At 44.1% G+C, this 22,555-nt stretch overlaps 1 protein-coding gene across 1 annotated transcript; it reads right to left on the reverse strand.

Moving 5' to 3' along the window:
• Positions 1 to 231: 231 nt before the first annotated feature.
• Positions 232 to 22,221, reverse strand: LOC135909929 (ankyrin repeat and SOCS box protein 8-like). Its single transcript, XM_065441940.1, has 2 exons — positions 22,110 to 22,221; positions 232 to 3,297 (listed from the first exon to the last, which is right to left on the reverse strand). Exons 1-2 carry the CDS (start codon positions 22,152 to 22,154, stop codon positions 2,911 to 2,913), a joined length of 432 nt encoding a protein of 143 aa, XP_065298012.1. The 5' UTR covers positions 22,155 to 22,221; the 3' UTR covers positions 232 to 2,910.
• Between the last annotated feature and the right edge of the window lie 334 nt (positions 22,222 to 22,555).

Below are 22,555 nucleotides of genomic sequence, written 5' to 3' on the forward strand. Positions count from 1 at the left end.
GCACAGGACGTTAACCAGTAATGCTGGCTGGTTTCAACTGCACCTTGCAGAATCTGGGAAATGCTGCAATGGGACTGGGCAGTATATCGGCAATCACTGGAGAAACTACATTTTGGCACAACCTGAACCAATACCATGCTGTTGGCGCTAAAAGTGCACAGGCTGAAGATTTTGCAACAAAACTGTACCTCTGCGAAGCCTAGACTTGTATAAGTCTGGAACCAGTCCACAGTACCAGTATGTGCAACCAATGCAGTGTTTTATTGATTCATTGATTTAGTTGAAATTCAGCTTTTTCCCACAGCCTCGTAGGAACTTTTGATGCAGATAATGCATGACATGCTCCATATTGCATGAGAGAGAAAGAGCCCTCAGAACAGGCTGCACATGAAAACTGATTGGGTAAGTCTGTCGCCAATGGAGAGTTAAAAAAAAAGTTCTGTGCTCGTTGTTGCCATTACACCACAGTTTACAGTTACATACACAGACTTACTGCCACCACTAGCAAAAAAGGCAGTCCTGGAAAAAAAATGGGTTAATGACCCTTGCACTCCATACTAACAGGGGACTTTCAATGCCTTTAGTGAAAAATGACAAAGAGACGCACATCCTTTCTTTGGACTGGGAGGCACAGCCCTCTCGCACATTTCAGTGACACCAGAATCAGACAAGGACTGCTATCACAGACATAATCTCGCAATTTGGTAAGAGCCTCAAGAATACTTCTGTCGCCTTCAGGATGCCATAACTCTAGGAAAGCATGGCTAACATAAGAACTGGAACTGCTTCATTTGCTTAAAAAGAAATACACCCATAAATACATTTCAGATGAACAGAAGTTGGAGCTGGTCACTGATTTATTTAAAAGGGATGAATGCTAGACTAAAACTTTTGGTGCACAACCAGCCACAGTGCATATCATAATCAGGTGAATAGTATGTCTTTTTTTTGAATTGGCTACACTTAAAGCACTTATTCAGGGACTGCACCAGTATAACTGGAGTCCCGTGAACAAGATAACAGCTGGAGAATAGTGTTTTGAATTATTGCCAAGGAAGTATAAATACAGGTAGCTGTTACGTGCCTTGGAGTTAAACAATGATTATAAAAGAAGGCCTCAATTTTATTTAGGCGAGTTTTCTTCAAAATAAACTTTTTGTGCATTGCCACATTCCTGAATAAAGTGTATACCTAAGGAACTTCATGCAGGGGCTTAATGCAATTCTTCAAGTTCCTTTTTAGCATTTCTCAGCACAGCAAATGAAGGGGCAACTTTCATGAAACTACTTTCACTACAAAGAGTCTTTGTAGCTCTCTCTAAATGAAAAATTACTGACACCAAACAAATATGCCTGATTAAAACTGCACTGCTGATGTCTAGTACAGGTAAAGCTGAAAGTAAGTGGAGCATGCGATCAGTGGCCAAATTTTCATGCTGCACAACTCTGCAGAGCCCTAGCACAACTTGTCACAAAAAAATATGCCTGCGCTTGACTGTGATCACAGTTGGCACATCCTGTGCATTATTATATCCCTTGTCACAAGCAACCTGAGTAATATCGTGCTACCTGTGCAACTTCACAGGTGCTCTGTCGATACTGACATGAAAGTCTCGGCAATTTAATGTGCTGTACACATGAAAAAGTCCTGGCTCTCCATAAGGCCATCAGATGATGGCAGACTACCGATTGTAGAAGCGAACTGCGCGGCTTCAGAATACAGTAGGCGACTGTGTACAACTACTGACAGTGCAGTGCTAGTCTTATGCCAGAGGTGTGACCAGCTGAGTGATTCTGAGCGTGGCACAACACTTTTGCCACCTGTGCTGGTGATGTAGCTGCCAGTACGCAGTTATAGATGCCATGCAGTGTCACTCAAGCCATCATTGATTACAAGATAGAAAACTTGCAACAAAGATAGCAGGGATCATGGCTGTCCAACACTGGCCATACATATCAGATAGAGCTAACGCTGCAATGATGTACAGAACATGCTGGTGATTTCCCATGCGTTCCAATAATTCCTTACTGCACACTTGCAGTGCTGTGATGGGTGATACTGTATAATAGGGTGTGAGGTTCGCACTTTTTTTTTTCATAATTTTGACAAGGTGCAGCCCTTATATGGAACTGAACTTTTTGGCCAAAATTGTGACGGCCAAGGTGGGGGTGCAGCCTTTACATGGGTCTATACAGCATGTTTGATTTCTCATGTGAAGCACATTCACAATTTAAAACAAAACTTTACTGAATCAGCAATCCACTAGTGAAATCCCATTGGGGAAGAAACATAACACTGAGGATGCAACCTGTGCACACCTGGTGCATTCCTGGTGAGTGAGGGTTAAGTGTTCACCTAACCCTCACTCACCAGGAACAGTAAGAGGGAGCTGCAAGTGCATTCCTCAATCCTGTTGCAAGCACAAACAGCATGGGAATTGCAGTATGCGCTTGATATTGCTTACGGTGGTGTACACATTAGCCACTTCACTATAATCCAGGTACCATTTAACAAAGTGTCAGTTGGTCCACCTCACCTGTGACAGAGAAGTCAGCGAGTTGGTTAGACTGACTAATTGGACAACCAGGTAGAAACTGAGTTCTAGACATGCAACTAATGCATAAACACAAAATAGATTTCATTAAAACATAGCCGTGCAGTGTATCTTAAGACTGTTTCCTCTGGCCTAGGCTGTTGTGATGAGGTGATGCCAAGCTTTTGTGCGCTGGTTATGTCGGGCCAATTGCACATCTTGCCCAACAAAGTGCGCCTATACTTGGCTTTCTTACACCCTGCGTGAGAACTTTTGGCACCTGCTGCTACAAACCAAACTTCTGTGTGGGAGTTGCGGCTAAACACTTGTTCGTTGGCAGGCACAAACACCTGACAGACACGCAACACGAGGGCTAATTAGAATTCCAGCAGAAGGAACCTTTGTAGTCGCACTGGTATTGGCAGCAGAGGCACGACGGTTGGCAAGTGCTGCGCGCCGAGGTAGCATCGCACAGCACGTCGCCCAAGCTGCATCAATGACCGTGGTGAGCAACAGACAGCGAGAAGCCGTGTCCGCAGCTTGTTGTCTCGTGCAAGCACGGCTGGCAGCTCCCCGTCACGGTCTCTCAACTCGACGTGTCCCATTCCACGCAGCAGAAGTTCGAAAGCACTCTCGTCGTCGGAAGACTCAAGCCCTGCAGCAAGGAGCACAGCGATGCGGGCCAGCGGCACCATGCCGCTGTAGTTACGCACATCTGGCGATGCATTGTGCTCGAGGAGGACGCGCACCGATGGGTAGTTGCCCTGGACCCAAGTGAAAATTAACAGAGACTGTTAGGTTTACAGATCTCAGCGCGCTACCTCTAAAACATGTGCTTTGTGAGCACTTAAAGTGTGCCTTCTCTTTCACTCTCTTGCAGTTATGCTTCAAATATGTAGGTTTTGCTACATTATATACCAGCGTGATGACAACTGTTAGGACCACTTCCCGCTTTCTCTTAATGCCAAATATGGCCCTTGCATGTCTGAAAAATTTTTAAAAATAATTCCTCGTGGTTGATAGCACTGGCAATATTTTCACATCCCAAAGGTTCTGAACTTGCTATTAACAGCTAGTACTACATCTCTGGTTATTCAGAACGCTGAGAAACTGAGGGCAGTAATGTCACTGGAAACTGTCCCAATGATCTGACCCAGTGTAACTGATTTTCTCGTAGGCAATCAGCGAAGGCTTACATATGGCACATCAAGAGAAGTGTCAGCAGCTAAGCTGATGCCACAATGAACTTGTACACTATCAGTGAGATGTGCAACAACTGTATGCTAAAAGTATGCCGTGATTATGCAACAACTCAAGTTAGTACACAGACAAAAATAATGGCAGCTCACAACAGAAGAAAATTGGCTTAAGCATAATTTTTTATATTTTTTTCGTCAGCTGTAATCTACATATTTAACTTTTCCTTCTGCATCATGTCCACAGGCACATGGCAAATGTTGCAACACAGCTGTGGTATTGTGGGAAATCACTGAGCGTACTATTTGAACGTGTCCCACAGGCTTCGGTTGCTTTCCAGATGGTAGCAATGGCAGCTGTGCGTGGGTCTCAGGTTGCAACTTAGAATCAACAACTCTTGGCCGTTTGAGCAAGCCTACTGCCTGAGCATGAATGGCAGCAGTGTTTACGTAATGCCCTACTTGTTTATTGTAAAGTTACACAGCTCACTTGCTCCCATCAGTGCTGTCTTTCTCCTCAGTGCAATAGACCTTTTTGCTACCATCAATGCCGTTGTTTACGACTTATAGAAGTTCACTTCCCCCTCCTTTGGCCACCAAAATTTTAACCTTCTCTACACCCTAAATAAAAGAAATTCGAACCTTTTGAGGCTTGTATTGTCTCCCAACAATAATCGTTATCTATCTTGCATGCATCTTATTTCATGCTGAGCTCTCAGTACTTTGAGATCATGAACAGCAAGTAGCAAATTTGTTTGGGAACAAGACAAACACCAGAGGGTGCAAAATACTTTTAGTGTGTACACCTACAGAAATTGACAAGGAATTAATTGTAAGGTCGCAATTTCACATACTACATTCTCTTTTTTATCAAGACACTTATACAACTCAATCAATACCCTAATCTTCGAATCTCTAGTGATAATGGATGCATGGTAAATAGATTGTATCTAGGACTTGCGACATCATCCAGAAATTGCAAACTCCTGTAACATATGCTTCCTGGTCTGCTGACAACAAAAGATCCTCTGATTGCATGCTGTTGCTGATAAGCATAAAGTTCAGTTGACAGAGCGCCCAAGTCAAGAAGTTAAAGGTGTTCACTTTCTTACTCAGCCAGTGTTCTTATGGATGACCAAAGGCAGTCTGTTTTAAGGTGAAGTTCTGCAAAAACTGCAATATTAAGTAATGCCCCAAGAAAATTTGCCTGGAACACGATTCATGCCACACATAAGCATTCCATACCTAATATGCTTGAAACAGACACTGCTGTTGTAACTTCAGGGGCGCCATTGGTGGCCATTCATTCGCATTATTACTGTGCCACACAGTCCTTCACACAACCACTGAAAGTGACTGCCACAATCTGCAAGCTCCGTTTGTTCCTTGAAAGGCCTATCTCAATGTGGCCACTGGAGCTTGCAGACAGGCAACAATTCAGTTCTTGGTTTGAATGGCCACTGAGAGTTCACATTTTACATTGCCATTATGGATACCTTCAGGATTCGAAGGCTGGCGCACACATGCACTCCGCCCGGTGTAAACAAGTGAAGATGAAAAGCATCCTCTGATAAAATCTTTACCCGTTTGCATTTACTTGCAATCACGATAGCATGAAGAAGCACATCAGTGACCATTTTTGGAATAATGATTTGGCATCCACGTGAAAATGTTGGGCACTTCAGTTTGTGCACTTCTTGCTATGAAAGTGAGCATTCTGAGAACCAGGTGAAAGCAGATGAACTGAGCAAAGGTAAAGGAGTTAACCACAAGAAATACAGATGGCTACCTGGCACGAGAAGAGAGGCAGCTGCCACTTGTGTAGCCTCGCTTGCATGCAGGGTTGCTGACCGGAGTCAACATCATACGGGGTATAAGCCGGTTACCCTGCACAAGAGAAGTGGTTACCAAGTGGCTACCCTCTCTCTTGTGCAGGGTATGTCACGTGCCCTTCACAACTAAAAATTGTATGATAGAGGAGCACAGAAAAAGAGGAAAGGTGGGGGAGTGCAACAAATGGTGCAACAAATGGTGCAAAAGAGACGTGCAGCACGATCACAGTTTTTCAGACAACCTCTCCTTTAATAAGGGCAGGAAGAAGCTTCTTAGTAAAAACGTGCAGGCCAAGAGAAAATCCAAAGCTTGCACACTAAAGTAGTGATGCACCAACCCACTGATGATTTCACCATTAGAATTGAACAGTAGGTGACACTGCTGACCCCTCCATCACTCGGAGGACTTCACACTGGACAGAAGTAACGTCAAAATTTTCGTCTTGTAGTTTATTATTTTTTTTGCATTAAATGAAGGTGCAAACCCTTTAAACCAAAAGAAAAAAAAACAAATTCTATTAAGTGCCAGATCAACCTAAATAATTTACTGGAATACTTTATTTCTAAGAACCAGTTTCAGTTTGGGTATCCAGAAAGTAGAAGCATCACATATGCTCATTTTGGTATGTATTTTAATTAAATTCTGGGGCTTTACGTGCCATTATGAGGCACACCGTAGTGGGGGGCTCTAAATTAATTTTCACTACCTGGTCTTCATTAACGTGCACCTAATGCAGGGTGCCCGAGTGTTTTTAGATTTTGTCCCCGTCGAAATGCAGCTGGGGCCTGGATTTGATGTTGCGTCCTCTGGCTTAGCAGTGCAGTGCCGCAGCCACTATGCCACCACGGCAGGTGTTGTGTAGCTTCCACTTGCTGGACTGCATGCAGATGAGAAGCCTTTGCCAGGCTCACAGTCACTGGCTTTTCTTTCACATTTTCTGTACTCAGACCTTGCCAGTAACTGAACACGAAATAAAGTGAAAGGAAATGACATCGTGATACGCTGGCTCTTTGCCACAAGTGATTGCTGTGGCTACCAAATGCGAGTGCAGCCAGAAAAAAATGAACTCAGCACTCTTATTTATTTTTTGTTTTTGTTTAGGGCAATGCAATCGTATCTAGCCTGATTGCAACACACTGTTGGCAAATTTTGTTCTATCCCAGGATGCCATTGTAATGTTGATGAAACCATGTCTTGTATTTTGAGACCATCTTTAGTATCAACTTACAACCATTTCCCAACTTTCATACCAGCTAAGTGCAATGCTTTCAGGTACGAGAAGAATGTCTTGGAGCACTGATATTTGGCCTAGTTGGTAAGGCATACTGAGGATTGTTTAAGCACACTGACAGACAAGGAGTAGCGAGCGGACATGCACAAGTGTCGTAGAGTTTGTACAACTTATAAATGTGTTAGTAATCCTTTAAATTGTACCCCATGCTGATTTGTAGCTTCTTCTGTTTCTAGCAAAAATTTCAAAATGGCAATTTCTTAAAATAAGATGAGTTAATTGAAATTGGTGCATTAGTGACAAGTGCATTGTTAAATGTCCAATCGCCGACCATACTCCATGCAGCCCTACATTAAGGAACAGGTTTGAGAGTTGGGCCAGTTGGTACATAACAGAAATGCGAAAAGTAACAAAAAGAACAATGGGACAAGGCTGCTGGTCAATCCAGCCTTGACTCGTCTTGTGTACACTGTGTTTCTGACTACTTTGGATGCGACGGCATCAAACGGCCCAATGAGCGAAAAAGTCTGTTGTCTGTAGCAGCGAAATGGCACCTAGTGTCCCAGTGTCCCTAGTGTCCCATTGGACGTGCTCAGCAAGGTGCGCTGCAGTGACCATAGGATGGCAAGAACTTGAATAAGCCTAGACTTGAGGAGCTAATGGAAGAAACTGGTACATAAGAAGCCGATCAATGAGTTAGTGGTAAGAGGGAAAATAGAGGAATTCCGGATCAAGCTACAAAACAGGTATTCGGCTTTAACTCAAGAAGAGGACCTTAGTGTTCAAGATATGAACGATAATCTTATGGGCATCATTAAGGAGTGTGCAATAGGAGTCGGCGGTAACTCCGTTAGACAGGATGCCTGTAAGCTATTGCAGGAGATGAAAGATCTGATCAAGAAACGCTAATGTATGAAAGCCTCTAACCCTACAGCTAGAATAGAACTGGCAGAACTTTCCAAGTTAATCAACAAGCGTAAGACAGCTGACACGGAAGTATAATATGGATAGAATTGAACATGCTCTCAGGAACGGAGGAAGCCTAAAAGCAGTGAAGAAGAAACTAGGGATAGGCAAGAATCGGATGTATGCATTAAGAGACAAAACAGGCAATATCATTACTGGTATGGATCAGATAGTTCAAGTAGCTGAGGAGTTCTACAGAGATTTATATAGTACCAGTGGCACCCATGACGATAATGGAAGAGGGAATAGTTTGGAGGAATTTGACATCCCACAGGTAACACCGGAGGAAGTAAAGAAAGCCTTGGGAGCTATGCAAAGGGGGAAGGCAGCTGGGGAGGATCAGGTAACAGCAGAATGTTCTAGAAAAACTGGCCACCCTGTATACGCAATGCCTCATGACTTCGAGCGTACCGGAATCTTGGAAGAACGCTAACATAATCCTAATCCATAAGAAAGGGGACGCCAAAGACTTGAAAAATTATAGACCGATCAGCTTACTGTCCGTTGCCTACGAAGTATTTACTAAGGTAATTGCAAATAGAATCAGGAACACCTTACACTTCTTTCAACTAAAGGACAAGGCAGGATTCCGTAAAGGCTACTCAACAATAGACCATATTCACGCTATCAATCAGGTGATAGAGAAATGTGCGGAATATAACCAACCCTTATATATAGTTTTCATTGATTACGAGAAAGCGTTTGATTCAGTCGAAACCTCGGCAGTCATGGAGGCATTATGGAATCAGGGTGTAGACAAGCTGTATGTAAAAATACTGAAAGATATCTGTTGCGATGGTTGACGGGTGGAGGCAACGCCCCTCCCGTAGTGAACGAGACAGTTGTTCCAGCCGAAAAACGCCGGATTATTCACGCTCGGAAATATAAAGAAAAGATAAGGGGAGAGGGAAGGTGTGACAGAAAGAGTGCGCACATGTGCACTGAAGGAAATAGCTTGCTTGTCATGTTCATAGGTTACCGCATTTTTTCACCCTTAGTAACCAAAACGCACGACAGGTTTCTTTGATCGTGTGGAGCGACGTAGCTCCTGAGGTTGCGCTTCTGGTCATAAATCATACCTACTTTCTGTTCGTAACGCCAAGTACTCATTTTATCACAATGACTTACCAAACTTACTTATAAGAAACCCCAAGCAATTCTGGCGAGTTTTAAACCCAACACATCCTCCCGATATTAAACTGACGAATTATTCACATGAAGTGGTGACTGACCATGACTGCGCAGAAATATTTAACCATGCATTCACATCTGTGTTCACTACCGAACTCGACGCACCTTCACAATTACCACCCTTTAACTTAGAAACCCTCATGCCGGCAGTCACGTTCGTCGAAGAAGGCATTTCATCCATAATTCATAATATGAAACTTTCATCATCAGCTGGTATGGACCTGATTAATTCAAAACTATTGAAAAATGTGGAATCAATTTGTGCATCATATTTATGTCTCATTTTCTCACAGTCACTCTCCTCAGAAATTTTGCCTCTTGATTGGAAAACGGGGAAGGTCGTTCCAGTCTACAAATCAGGTAACAGAGACTCGCCCTTGAATTACCGCCCCATTTCATTGACTAGTGTGCCTTGTAAAATCATGGAACATGTCATCTACTCACAAATCGTAAACTTCTTGGACTGAAACCATTTTTTTCACCCTTCACAACATGGGTTTCGTAAGGGCCTCTCTTGCGAGACCCAACTAGCGCTTTTCCTTCACGACTTGCACACTAATCTAGACCGTAACATGCAGACCGACACCATCTTTCTTGATTTCACTAAAGCTTTTGACAAGGTTCCCCACCGCCGGCTATTACTAAAACTCTCAAAGCTGAACCTACCCCTTAATATTCTAAAATGGATTGAAGAATTCCTAACTAACCGCTCTCAGTCAGTCTATCTTAACGGCCATCTGTCTACATCTCTCCCGGTTACTTCAGGGGTCCCACAAGGTTCTGTCCTCGGTCCCCTCCTAGTCTTAATATATATTAACGACTTGCCCCTGCATGTTTCCTGTAGTATTCGAATTTTCGCAGATGATTGTGTTATTTACCGCACCATTAATAACTGTCACGATCAATACACTCTTCAGACAGAGCTTAACAACGTACTAAATTGGTGTAATAACTGGCTAATGTCCCTCAATCCTAGTAAATGTAAACTCATGTCCTTCACTCGTCGTCACAATCCATATCTCTCTCATTATTTAATTTCTAACACACAGATTGAGCAAGTACAATCATATAAATATCTAGGAGTCACCCTCTCTTCTAATCTATAATGGCAGGTACATGTCGGTAACATCATTTCAGCATCAAACAAAACACTCGGTTTTCTAAAACGTCACCTTCGTCTTGCCCCACCACATGTTAAATTGCTCGCGTATAAATCACTTATAAGACCCAAATTAGAATATGCATCCCCCATCTGGAGCCCCCATCAAGCATATGTAATCACCGCATTGGAAGCTGTGCAGAATCGTGCTGCCCGATTCATTCATTCCTCATACTCATATGACGTCAGTGTTTTATCCTTGAAAGCTACATCCGGACTGACTGTCACACCTCTCTTTTCGTCGTCGCATTGCTAGCCTCACCCTTTATCACAAACTCTTTTATTCTCCTCTCAATCAAGCACCGTATATCACCGCCGCATCACGCATATCTCACCACACCAATCATCCCCTTCAAGTTGCCCGCCCACTATCACGTACTACTACGTATTCAGCTTCGTTATTTCTTCGAGCAGCCACAGACTGGAACGGCCTACCCCATGACATCGTCGCCATCGCTTCAACACCTGCTTTTCAAGAACGCGTAACAGATCACCTTCAATGTTAAATCACCATCGCTGTTTGTTTTCCTCACTACAAATGTAATCCCACCCCTTATGTAACACCCCCGAAATGGGGGCCTTTAAGGAATAAAACTGAACTAAAACTGAACTGAACTGGTATTTTCTCAGGTGTTTCAGAGGTCCTTGGTTCCTTTATTACCGGGGAACCCGTTGTAGGAAGCCTCGACAGGTCGACGGCTGCTGGGGTCTCATCTGTGGTCCGCTTACGAACTTGATCCAAGTGGCGGCGGACAAGCCCGTCCGCAGTTTTAACATCCAGGAGGCGAGCGCCGGAAGTAGCTTCCACAGTGCCTGGGGCCCACTTATCGCCGACACTGTAATTTTGCATGTACACATAGTCTCCCAGTGCAAAGTTCCAGCTCGAGTCATTCACAGCTTTAGCAGGGCAGGCTCTGGGAGGAAAAGACATGTCCAGTCTCTGAAGGAGAAGGGCCTCCTTGGTGTGGTGCGTTCCGATAATCGCACAACAGCTGGGCCAACGACGTTATGACGCAACTGCATCCTATCTTCTTCAAGCCTTCTTTGACGGTGCGCACGGCTCGCTCGGCTAGGCCATTACTCTGGGGGTGATAGGGGGGTGCCCAAATATGCACTATTCCATTTCACTTCATAAACTGCCCGAACTCTCATGCTGTGAATGGCGTCCCGTTGTCTGACACGACCGTGCGCGGTATACCGAAACGGCTAAATATTGTCCTGAGGGCATTAATGGTGCTGTGAGTGTTAGCCTGCGACATAGGAACCGCATCGATCCACTTTGTGTGTGAGTCGACGACTACCAGAATCATTTTCCCTTTGATTGGTCCCGCATAGTCGATATGCAAGCGCGACCACCTTTCGCGCGTATCGGGCCAACTTATTGGTTCTTTCGCCTGAGGCATCGGTAACGTTTGCACGCAGTTGTGGCAGGTCGCTGCAATGCGCTCGATGTCGAGGTCTAAGCCGGGACACCAAAATAAAGACCTGGCTTTTGCCTTCATAGCGGACACGCCTTGGTGGGCTGCATGTAGTAGCTTTAGCAGTTTCCCTCACGCATTTGTCGGCACTACAAGGCGATGACCCCAGTAGAGCACTTCTTCAGTAACAGACAGCTCATGCCGCTTTTTGTAGAACTCTTCCATCTCATTCGTTCCATTCGTTTCCATGTCAAAACTGCGCGGCCAACCTTCCCATGTGTACTTGCGTACCTGTGAGAGTACCTCATCAGCGACGGCGAGTGCTTTGAGTTCCTTTAACGGCATGGCAGGCTGATTCCACTGGTCCAGGGTCAGTACAATTTGGGCCTCATCCTACTGGTCCGCTTCGTCCTGTAACGGTTGAGGCAGGCGGCTCAGAGCATCGGCATTGCACATGAATTTTCCAGGCTTATGTTGCAATCGATATCGGTGGGCCCCGAGTACGATTGCCTATCGTTGAATGCGGGCAGCGGCCATAACCGGCGTTTGCCTGTCCGCTCTTAGGAGACCCAACAATGGTTGGTGGTCAGTTATTAGTGTGAATTGCCTGCCCAGCAGATAATCTCAGAACCTCGTGACACCGTAGACGAGTGCTAATGTCTCATGCTCGATCTGCGAGTAATTCTTTTCTGCGGCAGTGAGCGTCCGAGATCGTAATCCTAGGGGCTGATACTGTCCTGCAATGCGATGGAATAAAGCCGCTCCCACGCCGTAGGGTGACGCATCAGCCTCCAAAAATTACTCTTTTGTGGAGTCGAAGTGAGTCAGCACCGGAGCGGAACACAAAACGGCTTTAGCTTTCCAGAATGCCTCATCCTCAGGCCCTTCCCAAGACCATTTTGATTTCTTTTCTAGAAGTCGGTATAAGGGGCTGAGGAGCGTGGACAGATTAGGCAAGAATTTGTTATAAAAAGTGAGCATGCCCAAAAAGGACCGAAGCTCCGTAACGTTTCGAGGAGTCGGAGCCAGCTTAATTACGTCGATGTTCTTTGACGGGTGCAGCCCTGCGGCATCAATTCTATGTCCTAGATACATAACGAAAGGTTCGCCTAGTCGGCACTTCTCCGCCCGGAGCTTGATGCCGTATTCCCTGAAACGCTGCAGGACTGCTTGCAGATTCGTATTTGGCTGATCCTTTGCATCTGCTATTAAGACATCATCTAAGTACGCTTGAACCCCTTGAAGACCTTGCAGAACGTGCTCAATCGTTCTTTGAAAAATCGCAGCTGCAGACGCGATTCCAAATGGCAGTCGATTATAGCAGAAGAGGCCCTTGTGTGTATTTTTAACAGCTAATTTACGCGAATCTTCGTCTAGAAGAATTTGGTTGTAGGCATCGCGTAAATCCAAGATGCTGAACGGCTGTCCCCCGCGAAGCGTAGCGAAAATATCGTCTACTACGGGTAGAGGATACCTTTCCATTTCACAAACTGGGTTCAGTGTTACTTTAAAATCTCCACAGATGCGAACTGTCCCATCGCTTTTCATTACGGGAACCACCGGGGTGGCCCATTCTGCATAGGAAACAGGCGAGATAATGCCTACGGCCACGAGTCGGTCTAACTCGGCGGAGACCTTGTCTAACAGAGCGAACGGAACGTATCTTGCTTTGCAGAACCTTGGTGTTGCTCCGTCCTTTATATGCAGCCGTGCGGGTGGCCCCTTGATGAGTCCCAAGCCCTCCGTGAAAAGATCAGCGTACTGCTCCATCACGGGTGCTGCTCCTTGGCTCTCCAGCTTCACATCGGTTGACTGCGACCTGATCTGAAGAAGCAGCGCCCCTTTTATTTCCAGTTTCTGCAGTAAGTCACGGCCACAAAGGCTAGGGCCTTCGCAGTTCAACACTACGAGATTGCAGTCAACTGTCGCAGACTTATAGGAAGCTTGCATTTGCAGAACGCCCAGCACTGGTAACTTTCCAAGGTAACATGACAGAGTTAGTGCAGCTTCACAAAACGGTGGCCACTTATGACAATGAGCTTCGTATATTGCTTTAGGCACCACGCAGACAGGTGAACCGGTGTCGATTATCATTTTCAGTGGAATTCCATTCCACGTGACAAGTTTCTGTATGAGCGGAACCAGACATTCATTACTTTTTACTGACCATATTTGCAATGCATTGCTGCCGCTGTCTTCAATTTCAGCTGAACATTCGGTTATCGCCAAGGTTCGATGGGTGGGAACTGTTCGAGAGCATACTCTCGCCAAGTGACCTTGTCGCCTGCATTTGTAACACCGGCGCCTTCGCAGCGAGCACGCAATGGCTTGATGCCCTTGCCTGCCACAGCAGCTACATTGTTGCACTGACATACTCGGTTCATTCCTTGATATTGCAGGTTCCCCTTTCCGCTGAAAGTTGAGCCCATCGATGGCGTCACCTTGACTGTTTATCTGTTGCGAACCTAGCTCTGCGCTTTCTGCTGCTAGAGCAAGTGCTTCGGCTTCCGCAAGAGTCAAATCCTTCTTCGCTAGTAGCTGTTTCTGCAAGTTTTTCGACCGCACTCTGCAAACGATGCGATCCCTCAGCATTCGCTGCACCATCGAAGAGAAATTGCAGTTATGGGCTATTTGACGAATCTCTACGATAAACGCCTGCATAGACTCTCCTTCTTGTTGGCTTCGATGAAAGAACTTGAAACTTTCCGATATCTTGTTAGGAGATGGATCATAGTGCTCATTCAAGGTTGAAACGACTTCTTCATAGCTTAGCGATCTCGGTTTTCTAGGAGCTACTCTACCGCAAAGAATTTCCACGGTTCTCGATCCTAACGCTGCAACCAACAAGGCTCTCTTCTTGGCGTCGTCTGTAACCTCGTTTGCTTCAAAGTAAGCGTCGACTTTTACGAGGTATGCGTTCCGCTTATCTGTGTCCTCTATGAAATCCGGAAGCTTGAGGGCCATGGTCGCGGCTGGGCTGATGGGCATCTTCGTGTCGTGGCTGGTGCCCGGTCGCTCTTGCGTACCCGTGGGGGTTCTCGTCGCAACTGTTGCGATGGTTGACGGGTGGAGGCAACGCCCCTCCCGTAGTGAACGAGACAGTCGTTCCAGCCAAAGAACGCCGGGTTTATTCACGCTTGGAAATATAAAGAAAAGATAAGGGGAGAGGGAAGGTGTGACAGAAAGAGTGCGCACATGCGCACTGAAGGAAATAGCTTGCTTGTCATGTTCATGGGTTACCGCAATATCTATAGCGGCTCCACAGCCACCGTAGTCCTCCATAAAGAAAGCAACAAAATCCCAATTAAGAAAGGCATCAGGCAGGGAGATACGATCTCTCCAATGCTATTCACAGCGTGTTTACAGGAGGTATTCAGAGACCTGGAGTGGGAAGAATTGGAGATAAGAGTTAATGGAGAATACCTTAGTAACTTGCGATTCGCTGATGATATTGCCTTGCTTAGTAACTCAGGAGACCAATTGCAATGCATGCTCACTGACCTGGAGAGGCAAAGCAGAAAGGTGGGTCTAAATATTAATCTGCAGAAAACTAAAGTAATGTTTAACAGTCTCAGAAGAGAACAGCAGTTTACAATAGGTAGTGAGGCACTGGAAGTGGTAAGGGAATACATCTACTTAGGACAGGTAGTGACCGCGGATCCGGATCAAGAGACTGAAATAATCGGAAGAATAAGAATTGGCTGGGGTGCATTTGGCAGGCATTCCCAGATCATGAACAGCAGGTTGCCATTATCCCTCGAGAGAAAAGTGTATAACAGCTGTGTCTTAACAGTACTCACGTACGGGGCGGAAACCTGGAGGCTTACGAAAAGGGTTCTACTCAAATTGAGGACGACACAATGAGCTATGAAAAGAAGAATGATGGGTGTAATGTTAGGGGATAAGAAAAGAGCAGATTGGGTGAGGGAACAAACGTGAGTTAATGAGCTGAAATCAAGAAAAAGAAATGGGTATGGGCAGGGCATGTAATGAGGAGGGAAGATAACCGATGGTCATTAAGGGTTATGGACTGGATTCCAAGGCAAGGGAAGCGCAGCAGGGGGCGGCAGAAAGTTAGCTGGGCGGATGAGATTAAGAAGTTTGCAGGGACGACATGGCCACAATTAGTACATGACCGGGGTAGTTGGAGAAGTATGGGAAAGGCCTTTGCCCTGCAGTGGGCATAACTAGGCTGATAATGATGATGATGTCCCATTGTCTGCGACGCCACATCACGAGTGTGCCTCAACGGAGCAAAGATGGCGAAAGGGAACACATGTTACCGCAGTAGTGCACCAGGTGTTGTGTGAGGGGATAAGACATTGCCACAATGCCACATCACCCTCACTCTCAGAAGTCTGTGTCATGCGTGCGTTCCTTGTCTGCACAAGCTCTTGCCTGTGTTTAAAGTGTGCCTTAATAAGGCCAAATCAAAATGCACTAAGTGTCTCAACGTGCTTGCTTGCCCATGAGGAGTTCATAACTCGAAGAAATTCTCAGCGGCATTCAAATGGACATTAATGCTTTTGCATTCACAACTCATAAGTGCTTAGGTGTCCTCGAATTTTTTCACCCTTAAATTTCTACAATTTAAGTGCACATGGTGGAATCACTTTGCGCAGATGCTCGTTATCAAAATTTCTTATGGCTTAAAATTACTTATATCATCATTCATGTTGCATGGCTATGGCTACGAACTAAGGGTGGTGAAATGCAGGAAATCTTCCTGGCAGGCAGAGAGGAGGGCATGGCAGTGTGGTTGCATTTAAGAAAAGAAAAAGAATGCCAACATATTTTAGGAATAGTAGAAACTCTATTATGCACTTTCTGCACATTAAAATACGATACTTAGCAGGTACGAAGGCCAGGAAACGCTTATAAATTATTTTAAGTTTGCATTAAGGTTAGACTCAACGCCATATCTCATGGCATTGATATTAGCATGAGAGTGCGGCACGCATTCTTCTTTTGCCCATGCTCGTGCGTGGCAGCCGTAGCGATCACAGGATTAGAGTGAGCCAAAGTGTCATGACAGATTCACCTCCTGGGTACCAAAAGTGAAAATGGTTCATAGAAAAAATGACTATTACAGAAAACTATTTAGGGCCCCCTGATGCTTGCCATTACATTTCTTTTAGGGCTTAAAATGTTTGGATTTTCTTTTAACACTAACACTAACACACACACACGCACACAAAATGAAAAGTCTAAAATGTCATGACAGTGCTCTTTTAAAGGGCCCTTCGCCAGGCCCCATAGCAAATTTTGGTTATATGCTGGAAGTTGTTACGTGCCCTCAAGGAGCGTTCAGCCGCAATCATTTTTCAAATTGGTTCATTAATAGCCGAGATAGAAATATTTAAGTGCCGCAAACCCATGATTTCAGGAATTTCAGGAGGAGAGCGCCACTGCAAAGAGAGACACTCTCTTCACTTGTCCGGTCTAGCCTTCGCAAGTGAAATTTCTTCCATGCGTTCTCCCATACCAGACTTTGAGGATCGTGTCACGCATACGCCACGGGCACCGCCGTCATTTTTTTTTGTTTCTTTGTTGCTCCTCGCTTTTGTGATGCACGGCACACTTCCACTGACGGTGTTACACACGAGCTGTTGTGATTGTGTCGTTTTGCGCAGTGCATGGTTGTGTGCTGTGCGTGAGGACACCTGACTAGCGGTACAAGTCAGTGCTAAACGAACACTGATGCAGAAACAAACGGATCACAGAGCATGATCTCGCACTGGAACATGGTAGAAAATGGCATAGTTTCGGTGTCAGCGCATGCGTCTGCACGATGTCGGAACATGCAGCCAAAATAAAAGTACATCTCTCTTGCTGCGGTGCGAAGTAAAAGAAAAACATGCAGATATTCGGTTTGTACATTCATTATTTCTGTAAGCTTTAATTCATCTGTTGAAGCAACAGATTACACAAATAACAGATGTTGCCTTGAATAATTCTCGAAGTCACATGTCACCATGAGCGACGTCACAGTGTAAACACGTGTACGTAGGCGCACTAGCATGTGCACATCACCCCTCCGGCATGGAGCGCGGCGCCCGCGAGGAGAAGGGCGAACGGCATTCGGTTTGAAATTCCAGCTCTTTCCGTGGTGCACGTAGTGATGTAATACTTGGCAGACATGATCATTAGTGTGCACTGCACGCACGGCGCTTGTCAGCTCAAAATGGCCAGACCTAGTGAGGGGCCCTTTAAATGTGGCAAGAAACTGGCTAGCATTAGAAAGAGAAGAAGAAAAAAGAGAAAGAGGCTTGGTCACAGACAGAATTACTACTCCTAAAACTCATGATTCACATAATAGGTTTTTGACAAGTCGCATGAGGGTATGCATCCCTTTACAAAAAAAAGAGTGATGATGATGATATCGGGTTTTCTGGAAAAAGGGACAATATTGCAAAAAAATGTCCATGATGTAGTGAAACAGGCTCTGAATTACAGATATTAGCTGGGAAGTTAAAAATAAACTCCAATAGCAACAAAATTGCTATAAGAAAATGCTTGTTAAAAGGCATCAAACATCACCAAAAAGAGACTAAATTGCAGAATAGCAAATGTAATGCTTATAAGCTTCAATGGGAAACAATCCAAATATCAACATATCCATTTGTACTGTGATTTGGTGTTTACCATAATTTCTACAGGATGCTCTGCACAATCAGAAGTGCACATTGGGCTAGCTGCTCTAAATGTAAAATCTGAGGTCATAACAAGAAAAGATTTACTTATGTAAACAAAGTAAATTACTGAGAAATATGTCCATTCAGGGAGCATTACTGCCAAATGTAAGATGCTGAGTCTTGTGGACTGCAAAAGTTAACAGAACATGAGAGCAAAAAAAAAGAAGAAAAAGCATACACATCCTAAATAACCTAATGAGCAACATTAAATACTGTCTGCAGGTAGAACTTGCAAAAAGACAATAAAAACATGGATATGAACCATAAAAAGAAGTGCAAGTCTTTTGTTGTATTTGCATAAATCTTAGCAGTGAACCATTCATTTATAACACATTTTGTAACTGAAAGGTGAAGCCTGCAATTATGTACAGTTTCAGTCCACAAGAAGATTTAGTTCCTTACCATGCCAACCTTTGTGGCCACCGGTACGAGTGCAAGTGGCAGAAGGCAGCTGTCTGAAGGAGCTTTCCCAAAATTTAAAGGTGTCCTCCCCCCTCCCCCCCCCAACACCAGTTGACTTTATTACAACTAACTAGGAGAGGTGGTATGAACATCACCTTGTGTGCCTGCAGTTATTGGTTAAGCATGCAGTGTGTTTACAATATTCCAAATAATTTTTAATACATCTTTTATGTTCCCTTTTTTATTTTTAGCGCCTTCAAATTCTTGCATGTTCAATTTGTAATTACAACCAAAACAATTGTTTAACCACCTTGTGAATCTCACAAAGAGCATGCGCTGTTCAATGTCAGCACGAGCATAACACGCTACAATGCACATGCACCATACTCGTGGACAACTTCCTGCGGCAATGAAGACAAAGCTAACGGGGGCGGAGCTTCAGCACATGGGTTATGGCACCAAGCAGTTTGACAGCATTTGACAGTGCTTTTGGTTTCTCAGAACACTGAATCAACACAGATTCCATGTGCGACAGTTATGCGTTTGCTCAGAGGCAGAAGGGAAAAGCCGCAAAATAAGTCAACATTAACACTCCGTGGTTTGTTGTGCAATATTTAGCTGTTGAAGATAAGGTGGTTATGTTTTCTCTTCCCCAGCCCAAACTAACATTTATGAAAATGAGGCACTTTCTTCATAAGCGCTTTTGCTTATGCATGCTTTGCCCTTTATTGCCACAAAAATTTGTCTGCGAGTACAAGGCAACAGGTATTCTTCAATGAAGAATGGTGTGATATTGTGAACAAGAAGTTATGAGTAAGCAGTAGGATCGGCTGCCCAATCACATACTAGCGAAAAAAGTCGCAGTTTTGCCCAAAGAGCCAAGCACTGACAGGGATAGCAAGGCAGGCATTAAAGTATTACAGGAAGTAAGACTGGTGGTTTTATAGGCAGTACAAATTAGAGTAGACACTTGCTTACTAACAAAATGAAACTAGGAAGAAGCACACTCATGCAGGCACATTTTGCAGGCAAACGTTCTGTACTGCAGCTCCCTTTAACATTTCCCTGCGCAATGCCTCCAAAACTCAGAAGATCACATGAAATCCGACACTAGGCATGAGGAGAGAAAATGTGCATCAAGGCATTAGCCTTCTTGCCTTAAGAGGAAGCTTTAACTTGGGACAATCTCCAATTTCCCTTGAAATTGAGTGAAATTTGTTGCATTTGGGAGACACAATTGAATTCTGGTCACTCTAGAAAATAGAATCTTGACTTGGGCCTTGTAATTTTCAATAACTCCCAAAAACTGGCAAAAAAAGCAGTAAGTTTACAAATACGTAAGTGTGCACAGAACATGATATCACAGTTCTGTAAACTGCATCTGTTATAGAGAAGCTAAAGTGGACAAATTTGATATATGAATTTACGGATTATGTGGAATTGTTGTGATGTTTACAAGGGTTTTGGAAGAGGCCTACTCATAAGCTAAGCTACTAGTGGTGTATTATAGAGCAGTGCATAACACATCAATTTTGTCCACTTTACATGTATTATTACGTGCAGTTTACAGAAGTGAGATATAGTTCTTTATTACCGAGTTACAGAGTTGTAAATGTTATACTTGAGCTTTAAAAAATGTTTCAATTTTCAACAATTTTTGCAAACAAATCGATGGCCTGAATGGTAAATCTGCTTGCTATAGTCCCTAGACTTCCTTTTTTTTTCAAATGCAACAAACCTCATCAAATTCGGTGCAGTGGTTGATGAGAAAAACAATTCCTTTGTTCCTATGTATATTTAGATAGGAGCCCCTGAACTAAAGCATCCTCTTAACCGCTTTCCCTTAAAAAATTGGCCTGGCAAGTGTCACTCCCTGTTTCCTAGCCTTCCGTTGCTTCAAATGACCTGTGGGAGGGGGGGGGGGAGTCGTTGTGCTAGAATCTATGTCCAAGGATGCCGTAACCTGAGACAGACTTTGGGTCGTGAAAAATGGGGGGGGAGGGGGTGTCTCATTGCACGGTGCAATCACTATTATCATAGTTCTCTTTCTCAAGCTGCCCGAAGCTGGCTGCAGGTAGCTAGGAGAACATAAACACATGGAACATGATGCCGACACTGCAAGTGTGGCTGGAGTGTCTATGTAATTACTATCGTAATATAGCAAACCAAGACAAGCAGATGCAGGACACCTCACAGGTTGAGCGTTGTGTTTACTTGTCCTGGCTTCCTTGCACTACCACTTTTTTCATAAAGTATGAGCCAACTTGCCCATATCAAGATGTTTGCCAAAGGGCATCTTTTTTTCTTCCTTTCTTTTGGCCCGGTGCTTTCTGAATACAGGTGCTGAATACATTTTGTGTGTGCTGCTTTTGTACTCATTCAAGCTGTTACAAATGGTCAGTGCTTTTAATGTTCTTTCTCAGCATGTGCTACATGACGTTGCTTTAACCGTGGCACTGACTCTATCAACACTGGCTACACAGTATGTCAGCAAACAAATAGCTATGGCATGAAAATTTCCTCTGCATGTGCACACCAAATTTCTGGCAGTGGCTGCAGAAGTCAAGTGCCATAAAATGGACAAATGTCAGCAGGCAGCATTTTATTTGGGCTTTGAGATGTTTTGCTAGAATTCGGGTCTGCCTGGTTGAACATTATTCTCGCTTGAACAGTGTCACACAGGATGGGCACAGAAAGAACAAGACACACATGTTTCTTCATCCCTGTTTGCTGCTGTTTGAATCGGAAATCTCTCAGGTGAAAAATATCCAACTTTCAATCAGCAATCTTTTTTCCTGCACAAGCTTCCATGAAACATAAAATGTGTTTTCTCATATATGTGAGTCTACTGTATGTGTTTTGTGACTCTGTACACGACTGTATATGTTCTGTTCACACTTGCCGCTGTCTCCACAGCATTCGCAAACTATAGTAAGATTTATAATATTAGTTCTCTGTGGCAGCCTCTGTACTTGTGTTTATCAAAAAAAGTTATAGGCTGATTTGATTTGAATTTTTAAGGGTACATTGATAGAACATTTATCTGTTGTGTGTTTTAATCAAATTTTATGAAATTTGGTTGTCAGAATAACCAAGTAAACATATTCATAACATTTCCCTTCACATTTTCATACTGCCATTCTTCACCTCATCTTGTAATTGCCATGCTTCCTAACTTTGCATGTTTCCTTCTCAAATTCCAAATTTGGCCTGTTAATCAAGATGTTCAAGGACTTCTTCGGGAGAAACTTGTAGTGAAGAGTAAGAATACTTTATATATTTCAGGGTACTGCCACCTTCCTTGAATATGATAACATAAAACACCTCTGCACTATAAAACAAGGGTGGTGAAGCAGTAAGGCAATGAGCAGAATGCCACACTGTAAAGAGAGGAAGACAATAAAAGAAAACATGGAGGCACATGGTCATTCTGTCCGACCATCTCAAAGGGCAACTTGTTCCCAAGGTCAAAAGAGAAAGTGTACCTGTAGCACTCCAGAGCTACAGTCAGTCAGAGTGGTAATCTTCATGCATGCAAGCACACCGAGAAGAAGATTCCCTTGAAACCTTGAACCACAGAGGGGGTGTCAAACAACTGTGGAAAAGACTTGTATAAACCTCAAGCCAACAAATGGCATGCTTCCAACATGGTACAGTCAAACTTTAATATAACAAAATTTGTTATACTGAAGATTTTATGATGTTTGAGGTTTCTATATCCCAGCAGTCGGAAAGATTTTACAGCCTGCGCAGCAATTACAGTGGGCTATGGAACTGTTAGTGGACACGTGGGAATGAAGTCTTGCAGGAAACACCAGCATGAATAACTTTGAGGCTAAGACCAGAGGTTGTCATTCTGTATGTTACGAGTGTGACGCGCAACAGTGCACCAAGTGTGCAGCAGAGCTATGTTTTAAGGTAAATTAAAAAT

This window comes from Dermacentor albipictus, unplaced genomic scaffold (genome assembly GCF_038994185.2).
Source record: "Dermacentor albipictus isolate Rhodes 1998 colony unplaced genomic scaffold, USDA_Dalb.pri_finalv2 scaffold_31, whole genome shotgun sequence".
Classification (NCBI taxonomy): domain Eukaryota; kingdom Metazoa; phylum Arthropoda; class Arachnida; order Ixodida; family Ixodidae; genus Dermacentor; species Dermacentor albipictus.